Source organism: Centroberyx gerrardi, chromosome 13 (genome assembly GCF_048128805.1).
Source record: "Centroberyx gerrardi isolate f3 chromosome 13, fCenGer3.hap1.cur.20231027, whole genome shotgun sequence".
Taxonomy (NCBI): Eukaryota; Metazoa; Chordata; class Actinopteri; order Beryciformes; family Berycidae; genus Centroberyx; species Centroberyx gerrardi.
Window position 1 is genome coordinate 12,240,747 of NC_136009.1, and position 24,069 is coordinate 12,264,815.

The following is a 24,069-nucleotide window of genomic DNA, read 5'->3' on the forward strand; positions in this document are numbered from 1 at the left end:
GAATCTTAATGTGGTTCAGTATGTCTAAATCTTAAAAAAGAGATGGAGAAACAAGGTTCAAGTTATACATTTTCCATTCTGCCCAGTAGAGGGTAGCATCACTCCTAGTTTATTTTAATTAGAATTTACATTGATCATGTCGGTGGCCTCAAACGGTTCAAACAATGTCTATGAACATGATCAAATGTTTCCCAAAGTGAGAAACCAAGACCAATCTGATGTGAACAAGAAACACTTTTAGGAGCTGCTCCAGTTGGCGATGAATTGAAGATTTGTTTGAGGACTCATAACTTGTTTGGCTCTCACAGCCAATAAAAGGTCTATTCATGGTGGTGCAAGATGTGCCGATACCCCAGGAAAACCACCCATGTTACTGTGGTCGTAAAAGTTGTTTGATTGCCAATGGAAGCACTCACGATAAGGATTTTTTTTTTGATGACAAAGAGTCTTTGTACTTTTGTTTTTAGCTTTGGGAGAGACTTGTTTTTGGCCACAAATATTGACTGAACTGTGCAGGATCTTGGGAATAACAAATGACTAGCAACCAGTGATATTTCACACCAACCACATGGTGCAAGACAATCTCACGCACCAATGCTGCCTGTGATTTGTGCAAATTATGTGACTTGATATTTCAAGGTGTTGATTACAACCAATTTATATCTAAGCACATTGTCATTAACAGCATGATTTACAACGATTAAAATGATTGAAATAAACCTTCCAACTTGGTTTAAATAGAATGCATTCTGCAAATCTATACTCCCGTGGTTTAAAGTGAGAGTGTTGAGGTCACTGGCTGAAATTCCAGCTTGACGGTTAAAGTAGGCAACTCAGTAGTTGTTTGAATAGAAAAGCAGGTCAAGCCATTGACAGTTTGACTTATGGGTGGTGATGTAGTGCTTTGGCTGCTGTAGGTATACTGTATGTTTTAACGACCCTGCATTTGGCAACATTCTCTATTTGCACTTAGTTTGACCTATTTTCTGCATTACTTGGAATGGACCTGCTGTTTCAGACCAGTGCATTTATTGTGGTTTTGGAAAACAGTGATATTAATTCAGGGTAACTGCAAGATAGTGCTGTGCTATAGCATACTTAAAATTGTTACAGTATACAGTATATAACAGTGCAGGGGGAAGTTAACATGTAGTTCAGTTACAGTTTAGTTACATTTTGCAGTAGTTTACAGGTTGTTTGACTAAATCCCATAATGTTTTGGTTTCGTGGGCATTTTGCTGTTTGTTTTTAATTTACCACCAGATTTAATTCTGAATAAGAGATTCAACATTGTCATAAAAGGTACTGAGGAAGATCAACAGATTGGTATAATTTCTATGGTGAGTCATTCCAAAAACTCTATAGCATCGTCCATATATTCAATTTTAAAACAGTTTAGGTTGTCATTTTTTCTTTCTTTTCTTTAAATTCCAGGATGTAATACTTATTTCCACCTTGGAGAGAGTAGACTTTGGGGAAATACTATCAACTAGCATGTTACAAAGCTAATCATAATGATGTGCAGTTGAAGTCAGTGTGTTTAGTGAGTAGTATTCTCCTTGCAAAATGGTTACCACTGTATACTGTACAGTTGAAGTCAGCTTGCTGATTATGTGAGTATAAATACATTTTTGATACACTCGTGTCTTGGTATGGTAAATCAAGTCTTTGTAAATCAAAATCAAGGGGGAAGCACAACTGTTACTGCTTTCTTATTGGAACATGGAAAAATGAGTTTACATTTATCAAGATATGCTAAGACCCGAGAAAGAGCGGGTCTGTTCATAGCTTAGTTAGTTAGTTAGTTAGTTAGTTAGTTCATAGCTCTGTACACCAATGACGAAAACTACAACAATGTACCTGTTTTCCCTGACTATTGATTATTTACCCTCACATACTCCAGTGCATGCAGTGAATGCAGTTGCCGTTCCTGAGGCTTAAACGTTGGGAGAATTACTGTGGCTGAAACCAAGAGGGTATCAACAAGTAATGTGACTCTAAACTGGTAAACTGACACCGAGCTACAAACAAGTCTTGGCAGCATTTCATGAACTCGCAGTAAGACGTGGAAGACCAAGAACAGCATGCTGGCACTTGACACCCCGGAAAGAGAGAGAGAGACAGATAGTAATAGAGAGAGAGAATTAGAATTTAAAAACAACTTTGACCTCTTCGGCTTACAAGTCCATTCAGAAACCAATGCATAAATCAGGATGAGCAGTGTTTATCTTACACTACCTCCACACATGAACAGAAAGCAAAACCGAAAAAGGAAAAGCGTAAGAAAAGCAAAGATTCAAGACAGAAGACTGCATTCAAGAAGAAGTGGTGGCATCATCCACAACTGTATATAATACACCTCCAATGCCCCATGTGAGCATAAACAAGTCCAAGTTGCCCACCAGTCTACAGCAGACATGCTCCACCCTGAGGCGAGCTGCCAGGAGACCGGTTGTCATAGAAACCAGATCTACAGAGCCGGCGCCCTGGCTGCCTCCTCTGGCTGTATCTTGACCCAAAAAAAAGAGAGAAAAGAAAGAAGAAAGTAAGACAGAGATTCCAAGTAGGTTATTCAACAGGTTTCATAGTCAACAACATCTCCAGAATGGTTGAAAACAACTTGGTGTCGCCTTACTCCCCTGTCATCATCACTCCACACCTCCGCCGTCTCTCTGCCTCACCCACCCATTAGGAGCAGTGGGTGGCATGTGTTTACCATCTCTCTCTCCCTCCCTCTGAAACAGATACATATACACACACACAGTGTTCAAAACAAATATATTCCAAGGCCACTCCCTGTTTGTCTGCATCGCCCTCAAGGTCGAACCCAACTGGGGAAAAACATCAGCAGGGTGAATGGCAGGGGCATGTCTGTCTGCAGGCAATATCTGGAATCTGCAACACTATGCCTGTCCCTGTCATGTGTGTGTGTGTGTGCACGTGTGCATAGGTGTACGGGCAATTAGGCATGGGTGCAGTCTTGCTAATTTTGTTTTGTCTCTCTTTATCTTAATTATATCATATGGATTGGACAAATTATGCATCCAGCTCCAGTGTGTAATTAGACTTGTAGTATGTGGATTGAATGATCCAAGATCCAGCATCATCATAAAGCAAAGTTTTACTTTGGCAGAAGATCTTCACTTTTTGACACGTATTCTATTCTATAGTATAGTGGGAGTTCCTAACAGTCAAGCACCAACATGGCCCAGCATGACCAACATGAAAATCTAGTCTCAAAATCAAACTTCTATCTCATATAAATACCAAGCAAAGTAGGCCCCCATACTATTATTTTATTCTCTGTCCAGGGTCACACTAGTTACTTCCTGCAATTACCAGTATAAAGAAAGAAGAAATTTCAGAGGTTAACTGTTAATGAACACCTTAGTGTGTTTGTGTGTGTGTGTGTGTGTATGTATGTGTGTATGCTAAAAAATGAGAATGTTCTACCAAAGGGAAATACCTCTTTACCTCTTACCTACTTTTTTACTAAATATCCAGGAACACTAGTTAAAATCGGAGATCATTTTGTGGCAATGTGGAAGGCTGTTGGAATTGGAGGAACTTGGCAGGAGGCGTCGTCCCTCCGCTCCTGCTGGGTAACAGGATGTGCAGCAGGGAGGTCATGGAGCCTCCAGGGGGAGAGAGGCCTCTGATTTACAGACCTTGACCCCCGGCTATGACTTAGGTCACGGCCCCGAGGTTTACGAATGGGGCCCATAGGGGATGGCAAGAAGATAGTCGCCTCTGAGGACATTCGCTGCCCCTCTCTCTCTCTCTCCCTCTCTCGGTTTCTCTTCCTCCCTTTCTCACAGTCTCTATCTCACCCTTTCTCGCTGTTACCCTCTCTGCCCCCCCACCCCCCACCCCTCCAAGCCCCCTCATCATTGAACTTTAGTGCACCGTGCCTCTCTGCAGATTATCCTTGTTTCCTGCCACTAATTGCAGAAGGTGAAAATCTTAAATCAGGTTTAATCTGCCTCCAAGAGAAAGGCCAAGTTTTTGTAGCTTACGGCAATGGGGCGAGCGTTAGAAAGCAGGGAGAGAAAAAATAGACAGGAGAGATGAAAACGTGAGAGCTTACTCTGACATTAAAAACATGGTGTGTATACAGTAGCACTTCCCTCCCCGGTACATGCTAATTATGTTTATTATGTTTGAAAAAGCAAACAGAGCTTTAATTCACTCCTGTCCAGTAAATTATGCTCAAATAACACACGGGACCTTGAAAGGGGAACATTTCGAAACAAATAGCTTTGGATGTAAGCGTAAAAAGAAGCCCTCACATATGTTTGTGACCAAGAGAAAGGTATCACAGGGAGAAAGAAATATACACATACGACAGAAAGACAGAAAGAATGAAATGAAAAGAAAGAAGACAGCTTGCAGGATGGGGACAAAAGCCAAACCAGCATCATCATTCTCTTCTTGTGCAGGCCTGCATTCTTGTTTCAATCACATGTAAGCCAAAGTGCAGAAAGGGTGGAATGCATAGTGTGAAGGTCAGAAAAACAAGCAAGTCGTTTATTTTTGAAGGTGGCGTCCCCCACAATGCATATGAGTTGAGAAATATCGGTTTCCCACAATTCCCTGCACAACAGCGCCGTGGCACAAACAGCAGGTGCACAGACAGACAGGAGAAATGAAGAGGGGCAGACAGAAGTGTGGCTGTTGTTGCCGGGCCTGTTCTTGAGTGATGGCAGCGGCGGGGGGGCGGGGGGGTAGAAAGAGTTGTTTTGAAGCTCTGTGACCTCCCTCCTTCAGTAAACACTGCTGAAACAAAGATTTGTGGACTGTGTCCCCTGGACTGCCATCAACATTGCTGCTCAGCCATTGTAACAGAGTCAAGTATTGTTCAACAAGCAGCGCTTTGTGTGGCAGTAAGGGCAAAGCTGCGATGTGATCAGGCATGTTTTATGGCTACGGTAACAGGAAACAGCAAACCCATGATTTTAAGGTGAGATATAGTTTCAGGGATTACTCCGGGTCAGAGACACGGTGCTTGATCTCAGTATTCACCTGTTACCCTGTTACCACACTGATTGTTAAATGTGAAATGTTGCATAATTGTTGCTGTCCTTACCCAGTAACGTACAGCAGACATTAGTCAGTCTTAATTTAATCGAGTTGAGTCTTGCTAGAGAAAAGGAAGCCACGTTATGTAGGTTAAAGGTTGTTTTGATCTTTCATCTGTTACTTAACCGAACAATCAGGTTTGTTCCCTCTGCCAGAGGAAGAGACAGGCTGTGGCCATTTGAAAAACAAATGCCAAACATCACATATGATACAACAGTCAACTGCACATGCCGAAACCCTAAGGGCCTTTTGAATGATTCTGGCTTGATTTCTGTGAGCCAATAAAGATCCTGCAGGAATTTGGCGCGCTTTTGCTGTAATTTCACAGCCGTCGAAAATCAAAGTACAGCAATAAAACTGCCTGCTGTTGACACACCTAATGAGAGATCGGGACACACTCTCCACAGCTGGGTCAATATTTAGCTGGAACAAACTTTAATGGAATTCGACAAGTTAAGATCCAGTTAAGGCGAAGAATATTTGCCCAATCTTTCCATCTGCGATGACAGGTCACTCTGACCTTCTGGCTGTGAACGGTTGCTCTGACCTATTGTTTATTCCAGCATTCATGTATCAAACTACTGACCCAGGAGGACAAACAGGGGGAAACAATATTGTCATGGCCTGTCAGAATTTGGGGGTGGCACACAACCCACCTCTGGTTGCCAGTGACCACCTGTGTATTTCCCACCCTGACACAAGGTCTCTATATCTAGAACAGCATCCTTCACTCTGTATTACCAGTTACAATACATAAACAACACAATGTAATATGATACAATTTATTTACCTTACAATTTATGATGCAATACAATTTGGTACAATGAAACTTTTGTGTGCAGGATCTATCATTGGGAGCTGTATCCTCTATATAGATTAAAGGTGAGGGACTTTCAATGCCTGTAAACAGAATGGTTTTAATATTAGCAGAAGTGGCCAGAGACTGGACTTGTCATGTGTCTGCTGACAGCTGTGTGCGATGGCAAGCACACTTTAGTTTCAGATTACTAAAAATATGAATGAAATATGTAACTGTCTGGAATAACATCTGGAATAAGAAAGAATCAAAAATAACTTCTCTAGTTCAACCACTTGAAATCACCAAGGCTCATCTCAATTTAACAGACAGAAAATATTACAATTTAAAAAACATTCAAGGTCATTTCAGCTGGAAGTTTTACAGGAATAGCTGAGGAAAATCACTGGCATGACCGCAGCCAGGATAAAATTCATGCAGGACTCGCAAGACTGCCTCTGGTAGTTCCATCCAGAGATCACTTACGTGTCACAAAATGAGGATGCATAGGTCCTACTTTACAGTATTTACAATCAACTGTAACCAACTTCACTGAGTGAAACGTATAATACTTCACAGGGCCACTTTTTTCCACAATGTCAGTTCAAGATCATAGGGATTAAAGATGGAGCTATTCAACAGATGGTGAGGGATCGTGGACTCAGTGTGACATTTGACATTTGTGTCATTGAAAACAAGCCCAAACCAACAAACATAAACCTCTTTTTATTAAAACTAATGTCACGTAACTTATGGCAGAATTGAGCCCAGGAAGTAGCGGGGGGCAGAACTTAAAACTGCTCCTACAATACAAAGGCCTTTTGATACTGTATGTTGCGCTACAGTGCTTATGCATACAAGTGAGGAACCCCAGAGAGTGAGTAGATTCAAAGCAAATGCAGCTAAGGTACTGTCCTTTACATGCCTCTTGGAGCAGAAAGAAGCGTCATGAGTGAATCAGTCCCGGGGAAATGTCAGCGCTTGTGAAGAGAGCGCAGCTGCAGTGCAGTCACAGGTCAGATCCCCTACTGTCCTGGAAGAACACTTTGTTACTCAAGTCTTCTTTAATTTTCCTTCTCTTTCGCCCCAAACCCTCCTGCTGCTCAGCACTTGACAGTAAGAGGCTGACTGCTCGCTACCCGCATCTTTCCCAGACCGGGCCTCATTCACAGTTAAATCCCACTCCAGTTAAGAGTGTCTCCTCCATCTGACCTGCTTTCCACCTCCACTCCTGTTGATTAAATAGGGAATTAACGGCGTAATGAATTCCAATCATTGTGATTAGTATATCCAGCGGCCCCAAGTGGCCCTTAAACATTGTATGCATGCTTGAATGTTTAGCAGGGGGCTAATTAGTTCATGGGAGGAAGGACGGCTCGATAAACAGAGGCACAAACTGAGGGGTTGATTTCTGGGACAGGCCTGAGGAACAGCAGCGTGCTCTCAGGCTCTGGGGAGACTAAACAACTATTGCTTATCACGTCTGAGGCTTTGGGTCCAAGAAATGTAAAGTTGCGGTCTGGAGAGCTCGTTTAACACCAGCAGCTGCTCCATTTAAACACAATTCCCAGACAATAAAAAAAACCCACACAAGTTATTTACAGCTAATGACTTTAGCATGAAATACATCCTTGACCTTGGTGACTTGTTCTGGCCTCCGCAGAGTGAATCTGGGGTAAACAATACATCTGGCACTGCAGGGTTTCTCATAGTTTACATATCACACATACACCATGTTCTTTATATGCAGCTATAAATAACTCTTATGTTTTCAGTGTATTCAGTGTATTTTTCAGTGTATTCATAAGCTATTACTACACTGTTAACCTTCACCTATAGTAATGCATCATATACTGCCATAAACTCTGTTTTGCATAAGATGCAGAAATGGAGTTTCAGTTTCACTATTAGTGCATTATTTTACAACTTGAGTCATGCAACTCTGGATTTATTTGCTGGAAGTGAAGAAAGGTCAAGGCAAGAAGGCAAAATGACTCAGATTTTCAATGCAATGTGTCACACAGCTGCCCTGATATTAAATGTCAGTACACTCACTCAACAGAATATTGTTTTCCTCACTGTTGTCTTTCCCAAATGTAGCCACTGCACTGAGCCTATATGGATCAATCCGAATATTGATTGCAATCTTAAACTGGCGGCATGTGTTTGCTCAGTGTGCTGTAGCAGGGCCTAACCTAAATAAATGGCTCTAGATTTGCAGCACCATGTAAAGAGCGGACAGCGTACACAGCTGCTGAGGTCAAGCGCGCTACAATTATTTACTTTTCCCAAAATGGGTTATGTGTACATTCTGTACTTTTCTGTTTCCTGCCAGCTGGGACAGTCATTCAGGCTGTGAGGAGTGAAGGAACTGAGGGAGAGGCATGCACAGCGTCTGTGGAAGCGGAGACATGTATGGCTCTTCCATCAGTGACCGAGATTCAAGACCCTGAAGTAAAAGTATCTCATAGGCAAAAAAATAAAAACACGTTCCTCTGTATCATTTACCACACATGTCTATGCATGTGTATGTAAACCGATATGCTATGGGATGTAAGGAATGTAAAAGGAGATGAGTGTGTGTGTGTGTGTGCATCCAAGCATGCATGCAAGATAGTGTTTGTATATGTGCATGAGTGAAGTATGTTTATGTGTAGGTAAAGTCTCTGGACAGCTACCCAAAGAAGTCACTGGAGCATACAGATAGTTTGAAGTTCATTTATTCGGTGCACGGACTAACATTTCGACGCGACTGCATCTTCATCATAGTTTTAGCCTGTGTTTATGTGTATGCTCTGATACACGTGTGCATATCATGCACTAAACAGAAAACACACTCTTTATGCCTGTATTCATCCCTCCTGCCAATGTTACAGCTGACACAGGAAAGCTGAGCTGCAGCTGTCATCCATGTTGGCCAGGCGTGCGGCCGCATGCTGTTTTGGTTAAAACTGAGCCAGATACCGGCGTGTCCAGCCCTGTATCCCCCTCGCATGACTCAGACACTGACATTAGACATGACCTGACTAAGACTGACCGCTCTACACTATACACATTATACACCAGGACACTAATGCACAAATGCAGACACATTTGCACGCATTGTGCAGAAGAACACGTGCATTGGCACACGCGCACACGTACAAACACACAAGACCATCCAGCAGCCACAGATAAACCATGACCTGAGCAAATACCACCATGCATGGGATCACAAGGTGGACACTCGTCCCTCTGTGGCACATGTGAGCAAAGTAAAGAGCAGTACCACAGGTTGACAGGTTGGCATAAAGGGTGCAAGTCTGAAAGTCTTAAAGCTTGAGATGAACCATTATGTTGTTGCCACAACTGCAGAACAATTTCAGATTCACATTACCAGTTCACAGGAGCCTCTGTAACACTTGTGCATCTCTTGTGTGACAGTCTAACTCGGGGTGACTAAGTTATGAAATCGCTTGTTTATTCGAAAAGGTCTGGTGTAATTGGTAAAATATTTGTATGACCTTCAGTATTGTGACTTTCACCTCACAGAGGTAGGTGTACTCAGTGCTACACAGACCTATTAGTTGTGAGTTTAGAGTCAGGTCAAGCAAATGTAAATAATTTAGACAAACATGAAAGATTAAACATGTTGTTTTTTTGTTTTTTGTTTTTTTCAATGATTAGTTTCTGCCAAGCTAATCAGTCAAAAATATGTTCTAACCATGCTCATAATTCCCATGATGCTTTTCTGGTTTCTGTGCCAACTCTTGGTATTAGTTGGTAACAGCTGCTATGCCAACTCTGTACACCTCACTGTCAAACCCATAATAACAGAAAAGCACATATTTCAGTTTTAATATTTCAGTTTTATATATATAAACATATATATATAACTGAGATTAAAAACGTTAAATCCAGCTATTACGTTCAACAAAGCAATGTGACATCTGTGGAGAATCTCACTAAATGGACACCTACCAAAGTAAACTGACCTAAACTAAAACTATTAATCTATACACAACCACACATTCCTGGGTCTTACATAACTTCATCATCAGTCATATATCACCAAATTCTTGGCCTAAAAGGGTCTGTCACATGTTTCTCATGTGGACGTTTTAGTGTGCATGCTTGGCAGGATGTTACAAAAACAAAAACCCTGGTGGAAATTTGGAGCAATGCCCTCATAAAAGGCAGTGGTCAAACGTTCGTCTGGGGAGAGAGAGAGAGGGAGCCTTGGGAGACGCTTCGATACGGCCTGGGGACGGTTCCCATCCAAGGACAGCATGCTGGCGTCCTCACAGGAAATCTCCAGATCTCTCTCAGGATTGCCTGGGAGGTGGCGACCGAGGCTGTGGTCCTGTTTGTGCACGAACCCGAACACGCCTCGTCTCTCAGGACCGCAGGCTTCCATTTGCCTCGGTGCCACGGCGGATGCAGTATGCGGGCCAAGGGGCGACAAAAGTAGATCAGTCACTAAAGGGGCCTCATAGGATAAATGAGCAGGTGTCAAGGCTGAGCACATAAACTGACATGCTCCCGCTTGCACCACTAGGAGGCGGTAGCGTGTTTTACCAAGCTCATCTGCTGGCCTGCTAGCGAACTGGGCCTCTCACCAGAAAATGGGAATTGGAAAATTGGTTCGAGGCAAACGTTTTCCACTGCACGTTCACAGGCACATTTCTTTGCACGTTTCTGTGTGTGTGTGTGTGTGTGTGTGTGTGTGTGTGTGTGTGTGTGTGTGTGTGAGCGCAGACGTGTGTCTGTCAGCCTGTGTCTCCCCTGCTGATGACTCAGGAATTTGTGTGCTTTTTGACAAATAACAGAGACAGAGGAAATGTGAAAAGTTGTGGTCTGTGTGCCTGTGTGCTTATTATCTATCCCAAGTATGAAGGCCTCTGTAAATGGTAAAATACACAGTTTAGTTATAGTTTTTGAGGAGATTTACTTCTTAATATCCTGTTAGTTCCTATTAGTTAGTTGTTTAAAATTGAAATACATAAAAAGAAATCTGTGAAGTACAATACACAAAATCCGTGAGGCAATCAGGCGTGACCATTGTGGGAAGTTCTTATTAATAAACACATTACCCATAGAAATCTGTTGTTTGAACCATTTCCCTCCTACAGTTAGTGTACCATCCCTCCTAAAAGAACTTTTTCCATGTTGATTTTGTGCTGACATCCCACCTAGAGCAGAGCAGAAGGGAAACACTGACTGACACTACACTTCAACACCATGTATGAAGCCCAGCATCCGTCCTGTAGAGCTAAACTCCCTGTGATATCTCAATTAGCACAGCGCTCCTTAATGCGGAACCTATCCTGAGTGACTTTTCTGCTCAATCACAAGACAGTCATGAGCTCCGGTCACTAACCCTAGACCACTGTGGCGATGCAGTCATCTAAAATATCACCCCCATGTCTGCTGCTCACGAACATCTCAGTCAAAAGTGAGGAACCTCTCATTAAAGGTTGGCAGGTGATGCTGGGTGCGCCTGGGTCCTTTGCCTCAGTCTTATGATGTAGAGGCTGACTATTATAATGTTAAGTCTCTCATGACTATGTCCACTCAGTAAAAATGTGATCTTGTGCTGGGATACGGATCATATAATGTCTAATACAAAAGTAATTTCAATGAACAGTTTTTCCTGTTCTAAAATGTTTAAAGTATTCAAATTATTAAAATATATTCCGATATGTAAATCTGAGAAACAATAGTGGGACAATCAATGAAGATAAAACCCAATTATCTCAATCTTCTTCTGATAAAAAAAGACCCAAATGGACAAGAGGCTCGCTGCTTGACAGGCTCCAGCACCTGTTTTTTTTCCTCCCTCTTTTTCTTCTTTCCATCCCCTCGTACATGAGCAAGTCCGGGGGCTTCACTGGGATTTACAGATGTTCTGTGTTCAGAATCTGGGTAAAAGGTCGGCATGCCGGCTAGGATGGGAGCGGCCATTTTGGGAAATTGAATAAGCAGCTGTGTGGAGGTGTGGATCCAGTGGCGATCAGTCACAGACCGACTAACTGCTGGGCAGGTTGGCTGGGAGGAGAGAGAGAGAGAGAGAGAGAGGAGACAGATCCCAGCAAACCTCCTCCACTATCCTTGAAGTTATACAGTTACACCTCCTATTCATTCAAACCAATTGTTTAGTCTCTCCCCAAGGAAAGACTTAAATATTTTTATTAAATATTACAGCTTGTTTTATTCCAGAAATCCTCTTTCCTGCCAAGATGAAATCACAAGGATTACAGAAATGTTTAATGACAATATCCTGTTGAATTCTTGAAGCACTGTGTAATTCTGTTTTCAAGCCACAATGGAAGCAAACATGACTCATCCCTTTATTTGACCTCAGTGCACTATAATTACAATCTCAAAGCAAAACCTGGGAGTTTCCTATACAGTAAGCGCGTCACATAAAGCGGCCTATTCTCGTTACTCATGACTACACCTCATGACGACTACTACCTGCTCCGTGTCACATAATTATCACGTCAAAACAAGGATCAATCAAAGTCTTGCAAATATACATCAGCTACAGGGAATGTCTATATGTCTGCGTAAGCTTCATCAAGTTTCCATTACTATACATCCAACTCCTCCTGACTGACACACGTCTGTTATTTAACTGAAACACTGCGACGGCTTGGATTTCACTTATTTCCAACAACATAAATGTCAGAGGAAACAACTAATGTTCCTTTACTGTTAAAATGAATTAGCTGTACATCTGTCGTGATGCAGACATCAGCAGATTTCTGTGACCTCTCATATCATTATCAAGCTCTGTAATGTCCCAGAAGAATGCAACAAAGCACATATGCTGTTTCCATGCAAAGTCATGTACCAGTGGGTATTCAGGTTCAATTTTTGTTTGAGTTAACATCTGTATAATCAGCATTACTGGGGGGAGGAATTCCAGCAGTTGTGTGGTTAGGACATCACGTTCCTGCTTGTACCGGCTACAAACAGATACTTCTCAACCCTTCAGGCTTTTCTTCATTTACGAAAAGTGCTTCAGCAATAAAAACATCTGAAGGGGTTTCATTCCAAAACGCCATACGTATATCCATTTTGGAAAAAAATGTGGCTACCTGAAACTCATCAGGCATTATTTGAAAAACATAAATGATTCTGTCCTCAAAAAATGAAGTATTTTATAAGCAAATGTCTTACGATGGCTTCTAACTTCAATACAAACCCATAATGTGCTTAACTTCCGTCAATATGGGAAAGTGGGTGTCATTTTGGAACGAAACTCTTCATCTGTTTCCATTCAGTGAGAATCCTGCAGTTACTAAGCAATTGAAACAATATGAATCATCAACACACTTGATAATAAATCCTGTCAGCTCAAACAAATAAAAGCAAATTTGACCTCAATGCTCTTATTTAGAGGAAAAGACCAGCTTCGACTGAATGAGAAAAGCCTATTTTTAGCCGGAGCACAAGCCGTCTTTGGCCGTCTTTGTGGAAACCCCTCTCTGCCAAGGCTCGGGCTGAAATAATGCATGTTTGTTACATTCCAGACACATAAGCGAGGGCTCTGTAATGCCGCTGCACTGAGTTTCCCCTCTCCGCACTGTAGGCAGTCTCCCAGTTACCTTTCACCTACTTAGCCTCCGCCGCAGACAGGAGAGGGTTAACCAGCTCCTTCTTGTTCCTTTGTGGTCTGGCCCTGGATCACGTATCGCCTGTGAGCTCCCCAGCAGAGGGTGTTAAGAATCTGGGCCTTGGGAATTGCCATGGGCCTATAACATGGGCATTCTCTGTGCTGTGAACTTTCCCCTAATTCTCACAGTCCTCCAGCCTCCCAGCAGCAGATCTTTGCTGAGGAGCAACTCGGGCCAAATCATACGCATGTTCCCCTCCTGACGTGCGCTGCGGTGCCAATGACTTCATTCAAGCACAGCATTCCTCCTTTTATCCCAGCAGGATGATTAGGTTTATCTCTCTAGATCAGTCAAGTGACATGATATCCGTCTGCTGTGTTAAGTGGAGAACAATGTAACTATTCTACGTTAAGGTTATTAATTAAGAATAAGAGAAATTAGTGATTAAAATAATTAACTTCTCATGAAAGGAAGTCAGAGTAATTGTTTTTACGGCTTCATCATCATCATTCAAGTCACGTATATTATCTGTCCAAACTAGCATTTTGTGCTGAGTAAAAGTTGATTTGAGTTTCCTTTGGTTGTGCAGATCAATACATTTGTTATTTTGTAAGAAAAACTATAATTTAATGGACAGCTTCCTTGATAAGCACATATGAATCACAATAAAGTATTTTTCAAATCTTTCACTGTCTTTATCATACCTCTCTATATCAAACTATTCATGTATGAAACTGTCTCACATTCAAGACTTTATTGTCCCAAAGGGAAATCATCTTGCGGCAAGGCATTCAATACAATACATAATCAAAATCAAACAGATAAAATGCAGAGACATACATGACATACAATAGCAAGATCAATAGATTGAATGAGGAGAGTGGAGGTTATCTTTCTGTTACAATGAAGCAAGTTTACAGCACATGGAATAAAAAGAGAACTTCAATCTCTTTGGTCAACGGCTGACCTGAAGGAAGTTCAAATTCTATAGTCTATAAATTCTATAATGATCTGAGCTTTGTCTAGGACCTGTCCTGTATCAGTGAGGGTGGTGAGCTTGAATCAGGCTTATGATAACATTATCAATATAACATTATCAACAGCCAATTTCAGGATGTCCCTGTCCTGATGAATGAATTCTCCAACTTATTCAGAGTGATTACAGTCAGTGACGAGAGTGTTCATTCAACAATACTTCACAACCTTTTATACAATAATGTGTAATAAAGGCTTTACATTTATCTCACATCTGGGCACATCAACTGTAAAAGTAGAGCCACTTGCTGGAGATAATTTTCAGTCTCTCTCTTGTCTTCAACTGTGCAGTGATGGAAGCCAACCTTTCAGTTACATCATGTCCCTCCTCCTACGCCTCTAACATAAAGAGTTAACAGAGAGGTGGAGGAGGGACAGAAACCTGAGAGTAACTCCACTCCTCCCTCTCCTCAGCTAGCCAATAGCGAGCAGCTTGCCGGTTAGAGTTGAGGGCTGTGAAACTATATAACAGTAGTGCTGTGCCCATTCAGCCAGGAGCTAGAGCTCTCAAAATCAACTCAAGGAGACAGGACAGGTTGCTGCACACTTGTGCAACAATAAAACACAGGATTTTAAGCAAGCCTTCAACTATCCAGCTAAACAGCAGCAATGAAGACAACACTGGCATCTCTGACACTTTGCCTGGTGGCGCTCATGGCCACAGGCTTCCCCTTTGAGAGGAAAGGAGGCTCACCGTCCAGCGGCACCAGCAAGGAGAAGCGTGTGCGGTATGCGGCGTGGGACGACGTGAATGTGATCGCCCACGGCCTGCTGCAGCTGGGCCAGGGGCTGAAGGAGCACGTGGACAAAACCAAAGTCCAGATGAGGGACATTTCCACCAAACTGAAGGTCTTCAACGGCACAGTGACAGAGCTGGGGAAGGAGAGCCAGAGGCTGCGGGCCGAGGGGGAGGCCCTGAAGGCTCGGGCCCTGGGACTGGAGGACAGAGAGGGGCGGCTGCTGAACGTCACGGCCGAGCTGAGGGAGAAGACGGAGGAGATGCAGCAGGAGAGGAAGACGGTGAGCGAGAGGATGAGCCGGCTGGAGGAGAGGGTGGACAGCATGCTGCAGGGAGACGGGGTGCTGCCTGACACCAACGCCGCCAGGAACTCCAGTGATGCCCGCATCATCCAGGTGAGAATGGAGAAAGAGTTTCTCTCTGTGTGATAGTGAAGTTGAGATTTTGTTAGAGAAGGCAGCATGTTAAGTTAAGGAGAGTGAAGCTAATGAGTTGGTTAGAGAGGACAGGGAGGCTGTAAGAGGATTATCTCTTGTCTTTGTCCATAGAAGGTTTCCACTGTATGCAACACAGTATTCCTGCACTCATTAGATAAAGATATTAACATACAGTACACACTTTTTGCAGGAAGCAGACTGTTAACTTACTTACCATGTGTTAACATGGGCAACACCACATAACAATGTCTTCAATGATTTAAAGTGATGTTCTGCAAGTACAAAATGTATTTTTACATTGCAGTAGATGGTTAAAGTGATTCTCCAATAGTGAGTGAAGGCATCTGGAAGTGAAGAGCGACAGAACAACTAGAGGCAAAGCAAGAAGCTCCTTTTGATAGACAAGGACAGTTGGCTTGCATGGTGGGTTTTTTCTATGGGCTCAAAGGGACTGAATAGAAAGGCACAGAGGGCAAACAGCGGGTGGGTGGGTCGGTGGGGGGGTTGCTGGTTAACTAGCCTGCACTGCACTGAGGAAGAGCGTGCAGTACGTGCAGGGAAACACTAAACGTTGCCGGACAAAGGGATCTGCACGCACCAGTTGCAAGAATGTGTGAATCATTTTTTACAGCAGTGATATTTCACAACCTGGAGAGCACATGGGCGTGTGACACAGTTCATTCGGGTTAAGAGATTTTCTTAGCTTTGCTGCTCTGCATCTGCAAGCCAGTGTTTATGTGAATTTGAAAGCTTTTGTAGTGGGATGGAAAATCCCGCGCGGTGAGTGAGTTATGTAACCAAAGCACAGCCGGCCGGGAAGGACAAATGATTGCTATTCAGGGGTGGAAATGTATTCAGACGTTTGGGCCCCGCGTCATGTCCTACTGTTCAATGAAACGCAACGAAACACTGTAGAAATCCGAAGCAAACACACTATTTGGCCTATTCTTTGTGTAAATACTGGTGAATCTTAAGTGATGCGTTCTAAAAATGCGCCACGGGCATGTTTTACGCACAGGCTCGACATGAAATAAAGTTATGATGAAAAATGCTAAAGAAGGGTGTACCTTTGTGTTTGTTTCAGCTGATGCTGGAGGCTCAGAACAGACGCATTGATGACCTGGTGGAGCGGATCCGTCTCCAGCAGGAGAAATTGGACAAGCAGAATGTGCGCATCAGAACCCTGCAGAGCCAGGTAATGATGTATTACAGTCATGCATACAAATTGCAAACACACATGCTGCTCTGTGAGCTTTCTGATGTCCTGCAGGGTTTTGTTTTGTTTTTATTTTATTTTGCGCAATTTAATCAATGATTCGCAACTTTTTTCAGATTCAGCAAACAAAACAGAGGCCAACCCTGAAGAGCAAGGCCGACGGTTCAGTGCAAACTGGCAGCACGGAGCAACGCGACTCCCCCGTCGGTAAGTAAAGCCAAGATGCGTCCAAAATCCCCCTTGATTGCACTGACTTAAGTCGCCTAGATCAAATCTGACGCCAAATGTGGCATGCCATCTGTTTAGTAAGGCCATAAAGAAGCTTAAATCAATGGCAATTAAAATCAAGGAACCTGCTCAGTGTGGAAACACGTTTTTCAGCTCAGTCTGGCGCCAGAAATAACAACTGGTCGAGGCTATTTAGCAGTTATTAACAGGATTATTCAGTTTACCCACCTCTTTATCTGCAGAATGGTTTACCCACCTTTTTTAGGCTGACATAAATCTTAATGACACCAATTCATAGTATGCATGATTAATAGTAATAGTAATTATTAGGTGAAGTGAGTAAAGTAAGTTAGGCCTATATGAAGATATAGGGACTTTAAAAAATGCATAAATCACTGCTTTTCTAAATATATATATATATATATATATATATATATATATATATATATACGGTATATATAGATTTAGTTGGATTTTGGTGGTTTGTCTTATGATCAACAAAGAGGAGCTTGAGAGGCACAGAGAAGGCCTCAGATAAACAAACACAGGACTTGAGAGACGAGACATGGGAATCAACATTGTCAAAACACAAATAAGGCTCAGTTGAGTCCTCCCACCGCATTCTGCGGTGTACGGTAATTGCAACAGGCAGTAAATGATGCCCTCAGCCCGTAGCCCCGCCAGGCAGCTGCTGCTCCCATCTGAACTGAGCCATGACTGGCCCAGTAGTCATAATGCCTGCTTTCATCCGGGTGTATTGGACTGGAGGCAGGCCAACTAGGGAAGAGTTGAGACGGAGAGGTTTCTGGCTCACCACATCTCAGTCTCACTCCAGGACTCCTGTAGTCTTCAAAGAGGAAGAGAGCTTGATGTGTGTGTGTGTGTGTGTGTGTGTGTGTGTGTGAGGGGTGTGTCTTGAGTTAAAAGCCTGTGAATGAATGAATCTATACATACTGAATAAACAGAGCGCAATTCTATTTACTGTTTTTTTAAAGGGCTGGTTAAGTGAGCAGGTGTGGCTATAGGTAGAAGGAATCGATTCTAGCTCATCCCTCTGTTTCTGATGGCCGTAGAAGACAAGTAGGTGAGAGGTGAACACAGCAGAGGGAACAGTTGAGTTCAGTCAGCCAGTACAAATCACAATAAGACCTCTGATGGCAGCGTTCTGACATCAGCAGGATTTGAGGAATGCCGTAAAAGAAACAAGTTTCCCTGGCCAGGCTCCAACTGGGGGAAAGTTCAGCAGTCTTGGATGGTGTTAAGTCAGGGTCACATAGAGCCCCAGCACAAAAGGATTACTCACTGATCATTTCTGTGGTGGAGAGAGAGGAGGGAACCAGGAGAGGTGTGTGTATGTGTGTGTGTGAGAGAGGGGAGGGGGGCTTTGCACAAATCTAGCATGCAATGTTCCTCAGATTACGGTGCCTGGGCCTGCACCAACAGAAAAAAAAGGAGGAAAAAGAGAAAAGGCGGTCTAATTTTACCGGTGAACTTTGTACAGATATCCTTTTTGCTGTTTTTGAAGACACGGGCCTCCTCCCCGTTTTCAGACCTCCCACCTTCTTCCCATAAAACAAACACTTGTACATCCCCGAAGAATGCGCAACCTTTCCCCCAGATCTGTCAGGGAGTCAGACATCCCTCCCTCCCCCCCTCCTCCTCCTCCTCCCCCCTTCTTCAGTCATCCTCTCCTCTCCTCTCCTCCCCCCATCCCTCCTCCACGCAGACCCCCACCTCCGTCTCCCTCCTCTCTCCCATTGTAATGAATAAGAAGTGTGCCAAAGTTCAGGCGAACCCCTGACCTCGAGGCAAACCACAGCCACAACTAGCCATCAGAGTTCATGCCTCTAGAGCAAGGGTCATTCAGCACAAATGAGGTATTGTGGCTCTGCGATCAGCTGGCATGTTTCCACTGGAAAACAACCACCAGGCCACAGACCAGTCAATCAAATTTTAATGATTAACAACACAGATCAGCCCCTATTTAATTAAGAAGATGACAAATCACAATGTTTTTTTGTCATGAGTAAAGAAATGAAATAGCATCGCGTGGTGATTTCATAAACAAGGCTTTTGTGTTGCTGTCTTCCATGACAAAAAGGATTATTGGAGTGGCTCTATTAGTCATCAGGCACATGGCAGCTCCAATTGGCCCCAGAGGGTCCTGCTTTATTTTGCTGCCTTCTCCAGTGTCCCTTACAGCACCCGCCTGCATTCCCCCCTCCACTCTCCGATCACTCCCTGTGCATGCAGCAGCCATGCATTCCTACGTCACCGACTGGCTGCTGCCCACGTGAGGGAGGTGTGACCAGCTGGAGAGAGGGGGATCTGAGGGAGGGGGAGAAGGGGGTTGAGGAATGTAAGGCTAGTCGCGTGTAATCAATAGCCCAGGAAGGCAAGCGGCCGAAAAGAGGGAAGTCTGCTTGGGAACTGGGAGAAAGGTCATGTTTATTACGAAGAGAGGAGTTCTCACTCGCTCCCTCTCTCTTTCCCTTTGTCTCTCCTTTGTTCAGGCTAGGTCAGAGACCCTCGCAGGCATTTTTATCTCCACATTTACTGATAAGCTCACTTGGAACGATAGTCTTTTATTTGCAAACACTCTGCTTTCACAGTGCAGAGAAACAAAGCCAAAGCCTGCAGCAGATAGGATCCCAAACTGTGAATGACCTACTTATGACAGTTGGGAAGAGTAAACCAATTCAGATTCATAGTCCCTTTAAAATAATACACATTTCAGAATAATTCCTAAAATTGCCTCAAAACAGTAATAGTTTATAGCTAAACAGGTATTTCAATAGCCACAGGTGCTGAATACCACCAGTTCAGTTCGATTTCATCACACTGAAGTGTGACTTCCCTCAGTTAAAAACAAGTGTTGGCACTTGGCAGAGAGGAAGTGGACTTTTACCCTCAATGTTACAAACAAACGGCACGTTGGCTGTCCCTCACAATGGCAGTGCAAAGTTCAAGGGAATAAAGACAAAGAAACAAAACACCTTTTGTTATCTAAGACAAACCGTAATAAATAAATTGGATGGCAGCCAGTGTAGGGGAAAGGTGAACACACTGTTTGGGTTGTAGGGCCTTGAATTGTATTCAGTCACTGTGATAACGCTGTGTGAAGGAACCTTCTGTGTTAACAATGTTGTGTTTTTCTCTCCTTTGTTCTCCTTGCAGAGATGGCATCAGACTGCCATGAGCTGTTCCTGAGAGGAGAGACGACCAGCGGAGTCTACACCATCCAGCCGTTAAACGCTCAGCCCTTTGAAGTCTTCTGCGAAATGACAGCTGGTAGGTGGAGCAAAACGTCCACAGGCCAGCCTCATGTTGCCCTTTGTGTTCTATTCAGTCTAGTTTTACCAACAATTGCTAACTACTCAGACAATCAGTCACCAATTTCATACAGAAGAATAGCTCTAAGTCTCCAAGCTGTACCAGAAGCTCCCCTAGATCTTTTGTCTTATATACACACCCTTATGTAGCAGGAGTGATATGGAAATGATATAGACTAACCTTGTTGCTCTCTTTCTCTCCAGACGGTGGCTGGACAGTGATCCAAAGGCGCCAGGACGGCTCAGTGGACTTTGACCAGCTATGGCAGGCCTACCAGAAGGGCTTTGGCAGCCTGAATGGTAAATACATGCTCCTTGGATCTTTCTCGATCTCACTCACTAGAGAGGGATTAGTTCCCTCACAACCACTGCATCAAAGAGCAGGAACTGGCTTCCCAAAGCATCTTATCACTGATTAGCTCAGATCCCCATAAGTCCTCTGAGGCAAAGAGAAGTCAGTCAGTTTCTCAGCAGCTTTTTCACCCTTTCTCCTCTCCTCCCTCTCTTTTTCTCCAGGAGAGTTCTGGTTGGGTCTGGAAAAGATGCACTCCATGTCTAAAGATGGCGGCTACATCCTCAAGATGCAGTTCACCGATTGGAACAACGACATCGCCTCCATCCGCCTCCCCTTCCGTTTGGGCGGAGAGGAGACCAAGTACTCCCTCCACATTCAGGACACCGGCACCTTCAGCCCCCTGGAGGTTTCGCTGGCGACTGACGCCACCTCCGGCCTGCCCTTCTCCACCCGCGACCAAGACAACGACCAGAAGAACGACACCAACTGCGCCAAACACCTCTCTGGTAAGTTCTAATCATTTTTGACAGAGGCATTTGCCATTCAACCGAGTGAAAACACAGATTTGGTTACTTCCTAATTAGAGAAAGACGCCAAGCCGTGACTAGTTCATGATAATAATGCAGCATCTAATCTAATCTCCCTCCTCCCAGGTGGCTGGTGGTTCAGTAACTGCGGCCGTTCCAACCTGAATGGACGATTCTTCCAGAGCCCCCCTCCCAAGCAGCGGCACCAGAGGAAGCAGGGCATCTTCTGGAAGACCTGGAGGGGCCGCTACTACCCTCTGAAGTCCACCGCCATCATGATCGCCCCTGCCGAGATTGAGAACAAGTCATAAAGGACAAAAAGGAGATAGAAAGAAAAAAGCAAAGAAAGAGAGGGAGAAAAGACGTTAGATCCTGGACTTTTTCTTTTCTTGGTGTTGGGGCGATTAGGAAAGGGGGTTCAAGTTTCCCTCCCCTCTCGGTCTGGTTGTCTCCCAGTGAGAAAGACTTCACAACAGAGCTGAGGCCTTCAGAAAAAGAAGCCAAAAAGAACTCGTGAGAACTAAATGGGTTCCGTGTTTCCACCGCTCTGCTTCCCGAAAGCCAAGCAGACGTTTCTGTACAGCTGTAGCCAGAGATGGAAAAAGAGACAAAACGTAACAATACAGACATGGGTACTGAAAGTATAGCAGTGGAAAATGATTTATACGTTGCACCGCCGCAGTAAACCAGGCTGTCGATTCCCTCTGTTGGCGTGAAAGCCGGGGCCTCCAGGTCGAAGCTCGAGTCGCAGCGAGTCCCGGCCTGCGCGCGGTGTTGCAAGCCACAAAGCATTTTGGACAAGTTAAGACTCATCGCCAGACATGGAGAGTCTTACTGTGAGCTGTTGTTGAGGTTGAATGTGATTTTCCTAGCAAGTAAACAGCACTGTCAGCTCAAAAACAGCTTACAAACTGAACTGCCCCTTGTTTGTACAGGATGCAAGTAGGAGTGAAAGGCAGGCAAATTAAGCGAGCCTCTTAAACCCAATGGTGCGGACCAAATGGTGACTTAATCTAAACAAAGAGTCATTTCCCACATGAACAGAATGGCATTAGTATCCAAAAGCATTATGTAAAGATACAAATCACTGTAAACTAGGATTACAGTGCCTCTTAAGAAACTCTGTGATGTCGGAAAGTGGTTCTTTGTCAGAATTACATTTTCCCTCCGTGGGGCACTGAGAACCATTCCAGCCTTTGTACAATATATTTTTTTGCCTGCATTTTTTAAACAAAGTAAGCGTATACTTCACTGACTTTAATCTTCCTGCGGAGATTTGGAGAATTTTAAGTCATATTGACTGCCTTTAAGATACGAGAGACATCTTTTTGTACATAGTGTATGAAGGAATGTCATGTCTTTTCAGAACTTTGAACTGTAACTGTCTGTCGTGATATCGCCAGTGTTCTTGTGACTTGAGAGTTTGTTGTTGTAGATGTTGTTCCCTTTCTTTATTTAAATGCCGTAAAGAATCAATATATATATTTCTGGTGCTGCCTGTTTGTAATTTATATTGTCTGTTTCATGTTTTCCAGATGTAAAAATGTTTTTTATGAGAAAATAACAGATGTTTGGCCGTAACAGGCCAATAAAATTGATTTAAACTAACACTGCCTCTTGTCTGTGGATTATCTTGCACTTCTCTGAGAAAGTATCCAAAAGTTTGCAACATACATAGAAATTTCCCTGGCACTCATCCCTTTGCATGCCAGATTGATGAAGAGACAAAGACTCCATGTTTGAATCTGCGTCCCACATCGCAGGCATGGCAGGGCGGGGGTTAAGCAGATCTAGGCATGCAGCATCTCAGCTGGCAGGTGACAGAGGAATGTCCCGACCGTGCTTAAGCTTGCCAGAGCGCACAGCACCCAATAGATAACCAACATCTGATGGATAGAAAATGTTAGAACAAATTCCTTCCTTGTTCTTGTTTCTGAAAGTGATAAACATGTCACAGAATCATCTACTCTACTCTGATAGGCTGCGACAGAACATTTGTTAGAATCTTGTCTTGGTTTTCCACAAAAATATTGCTGCTGAACATTCATTGATTTACATGTAACATGTACATGTAAGGTGAAAACAAAGGAAAACTCAGTTCTCCCTCTGCAGTCATACATGAAAATAAGTGAATCAAATATGGTGTTTGCCTTCAGGTTCAATTTGCATTTTAGCATATTTTATGCCTCAAGAAATATTGAGGTCAGGGAAACATTTTAGAGTGAGACCAATAACCAGTCATAGTGTTATTATCCATTCATTTAGACATTATCTCTAATAAAATAACAAAAGAAAAAGCCATTCAATCTCGCTTTCCCAGACTTTTACTGATCTAAATTGTGCAAGATGTATGTTTGGAAGAGGCACACACCATGTGACCCTGTTAATGCTGGTGGGAGGGGGCGGATGGATTTAATCGGGGGTGACTTGATGGGGCTCTAAGGAAAAAGTAGGTTTTGAGAAATACTGTCTTAGATCATTTTATATCACCACTTGGTTTTGCCAGGAATGAGAAAATGTTGGAGTTGTCCCATTTGTGACTAAATGTTCCAAATGTTTGCATGGCCATTACCATAAAACCAAATGATGTGTTCTCAGTCCAAAGAACCATTTGAATATTACATGAAAAACAAAAAACAGGAATTATCAGCTGAGTTCAAACAAGGCTGACTAGAGTTGTTAATCACATATTTATAGTTTCTTTGAGGGTTTTCTTGAGCGTGACTGACACAGGAAACGGACATGATTGGGTTTACAGTTTTGGGGCATTTTCAAATGGTTGCA

The 24,069-nt window shown here is 43.4% G+C and overlaps 1 protein-coding gene across 2 annotated transcripts; it reads left to right on the forward strand.

Annotated features, from left to right (window-relative positions):
• Nucleotides 1–15,018: 15,018 nt before the first annotated feature.
• angptl4 (angiopoietin-like 4) lies at nucleotides 15,019–22,895 on the forward strand. 2 transcript variants are annotated; one of them, XM_071896302.2, is made up of 7 exons: nucleotides 15,019–15,645; nucleotides 16,772–16,882; nucleotides 17,020–17,110; nucleotides 20,309–20,422; nucleotides 20,668–20,763; nucleotides 20,980–21,264; nucleotides 21,412–22,895. In XM_071896302.2, exons 1-7 carry the CDS (start codon nucleotides 15,121–15,123, stop codon nucleotides 21,594–21,596), a joined length of 1,407 nt encoding a protein of 468 aa, XP_071752403.1. In that variant the 5' UTR covers nucleotides 15,019–15,120; the 3' UTR covers nucleotides 21,597–22,895. The 2 variants fall into 2 exon arrangements, with proteins under 2 accessions (XP_071752403.1, XP_078143953.1); XM_078287827.1 differs by lacking the exon at nucleotides 16,772–16,882.
• Nucleotides 22,896–24,069: the final 1,174 nt, after the last annotated feature.

Bases quoted from the DNA above. Each gene is read 5' to 3' on its own strand.
- angptl4 (XM_071896302.2), top strand. From the start codon at position 15,121: ATGAAGACAACACTGGCATCTCTGACACTTTGCCTGGTGGCGCTCATG. The intron at 15,646-16,771 runs GTGAGAATGGAG...TGTTTGTTTCAG, and splicing joins GTGATGCCCGCATCATCCAG to CTGATGCTGGAGGCTCAGAA. The intron at 17,111-20,308 runs GTAAGTAAAGCC...TTCTCCTTGCAG, and splicing joins GCAACGCGACTCCCCCGTCG to AGATGGCATCAGACTGCCAT.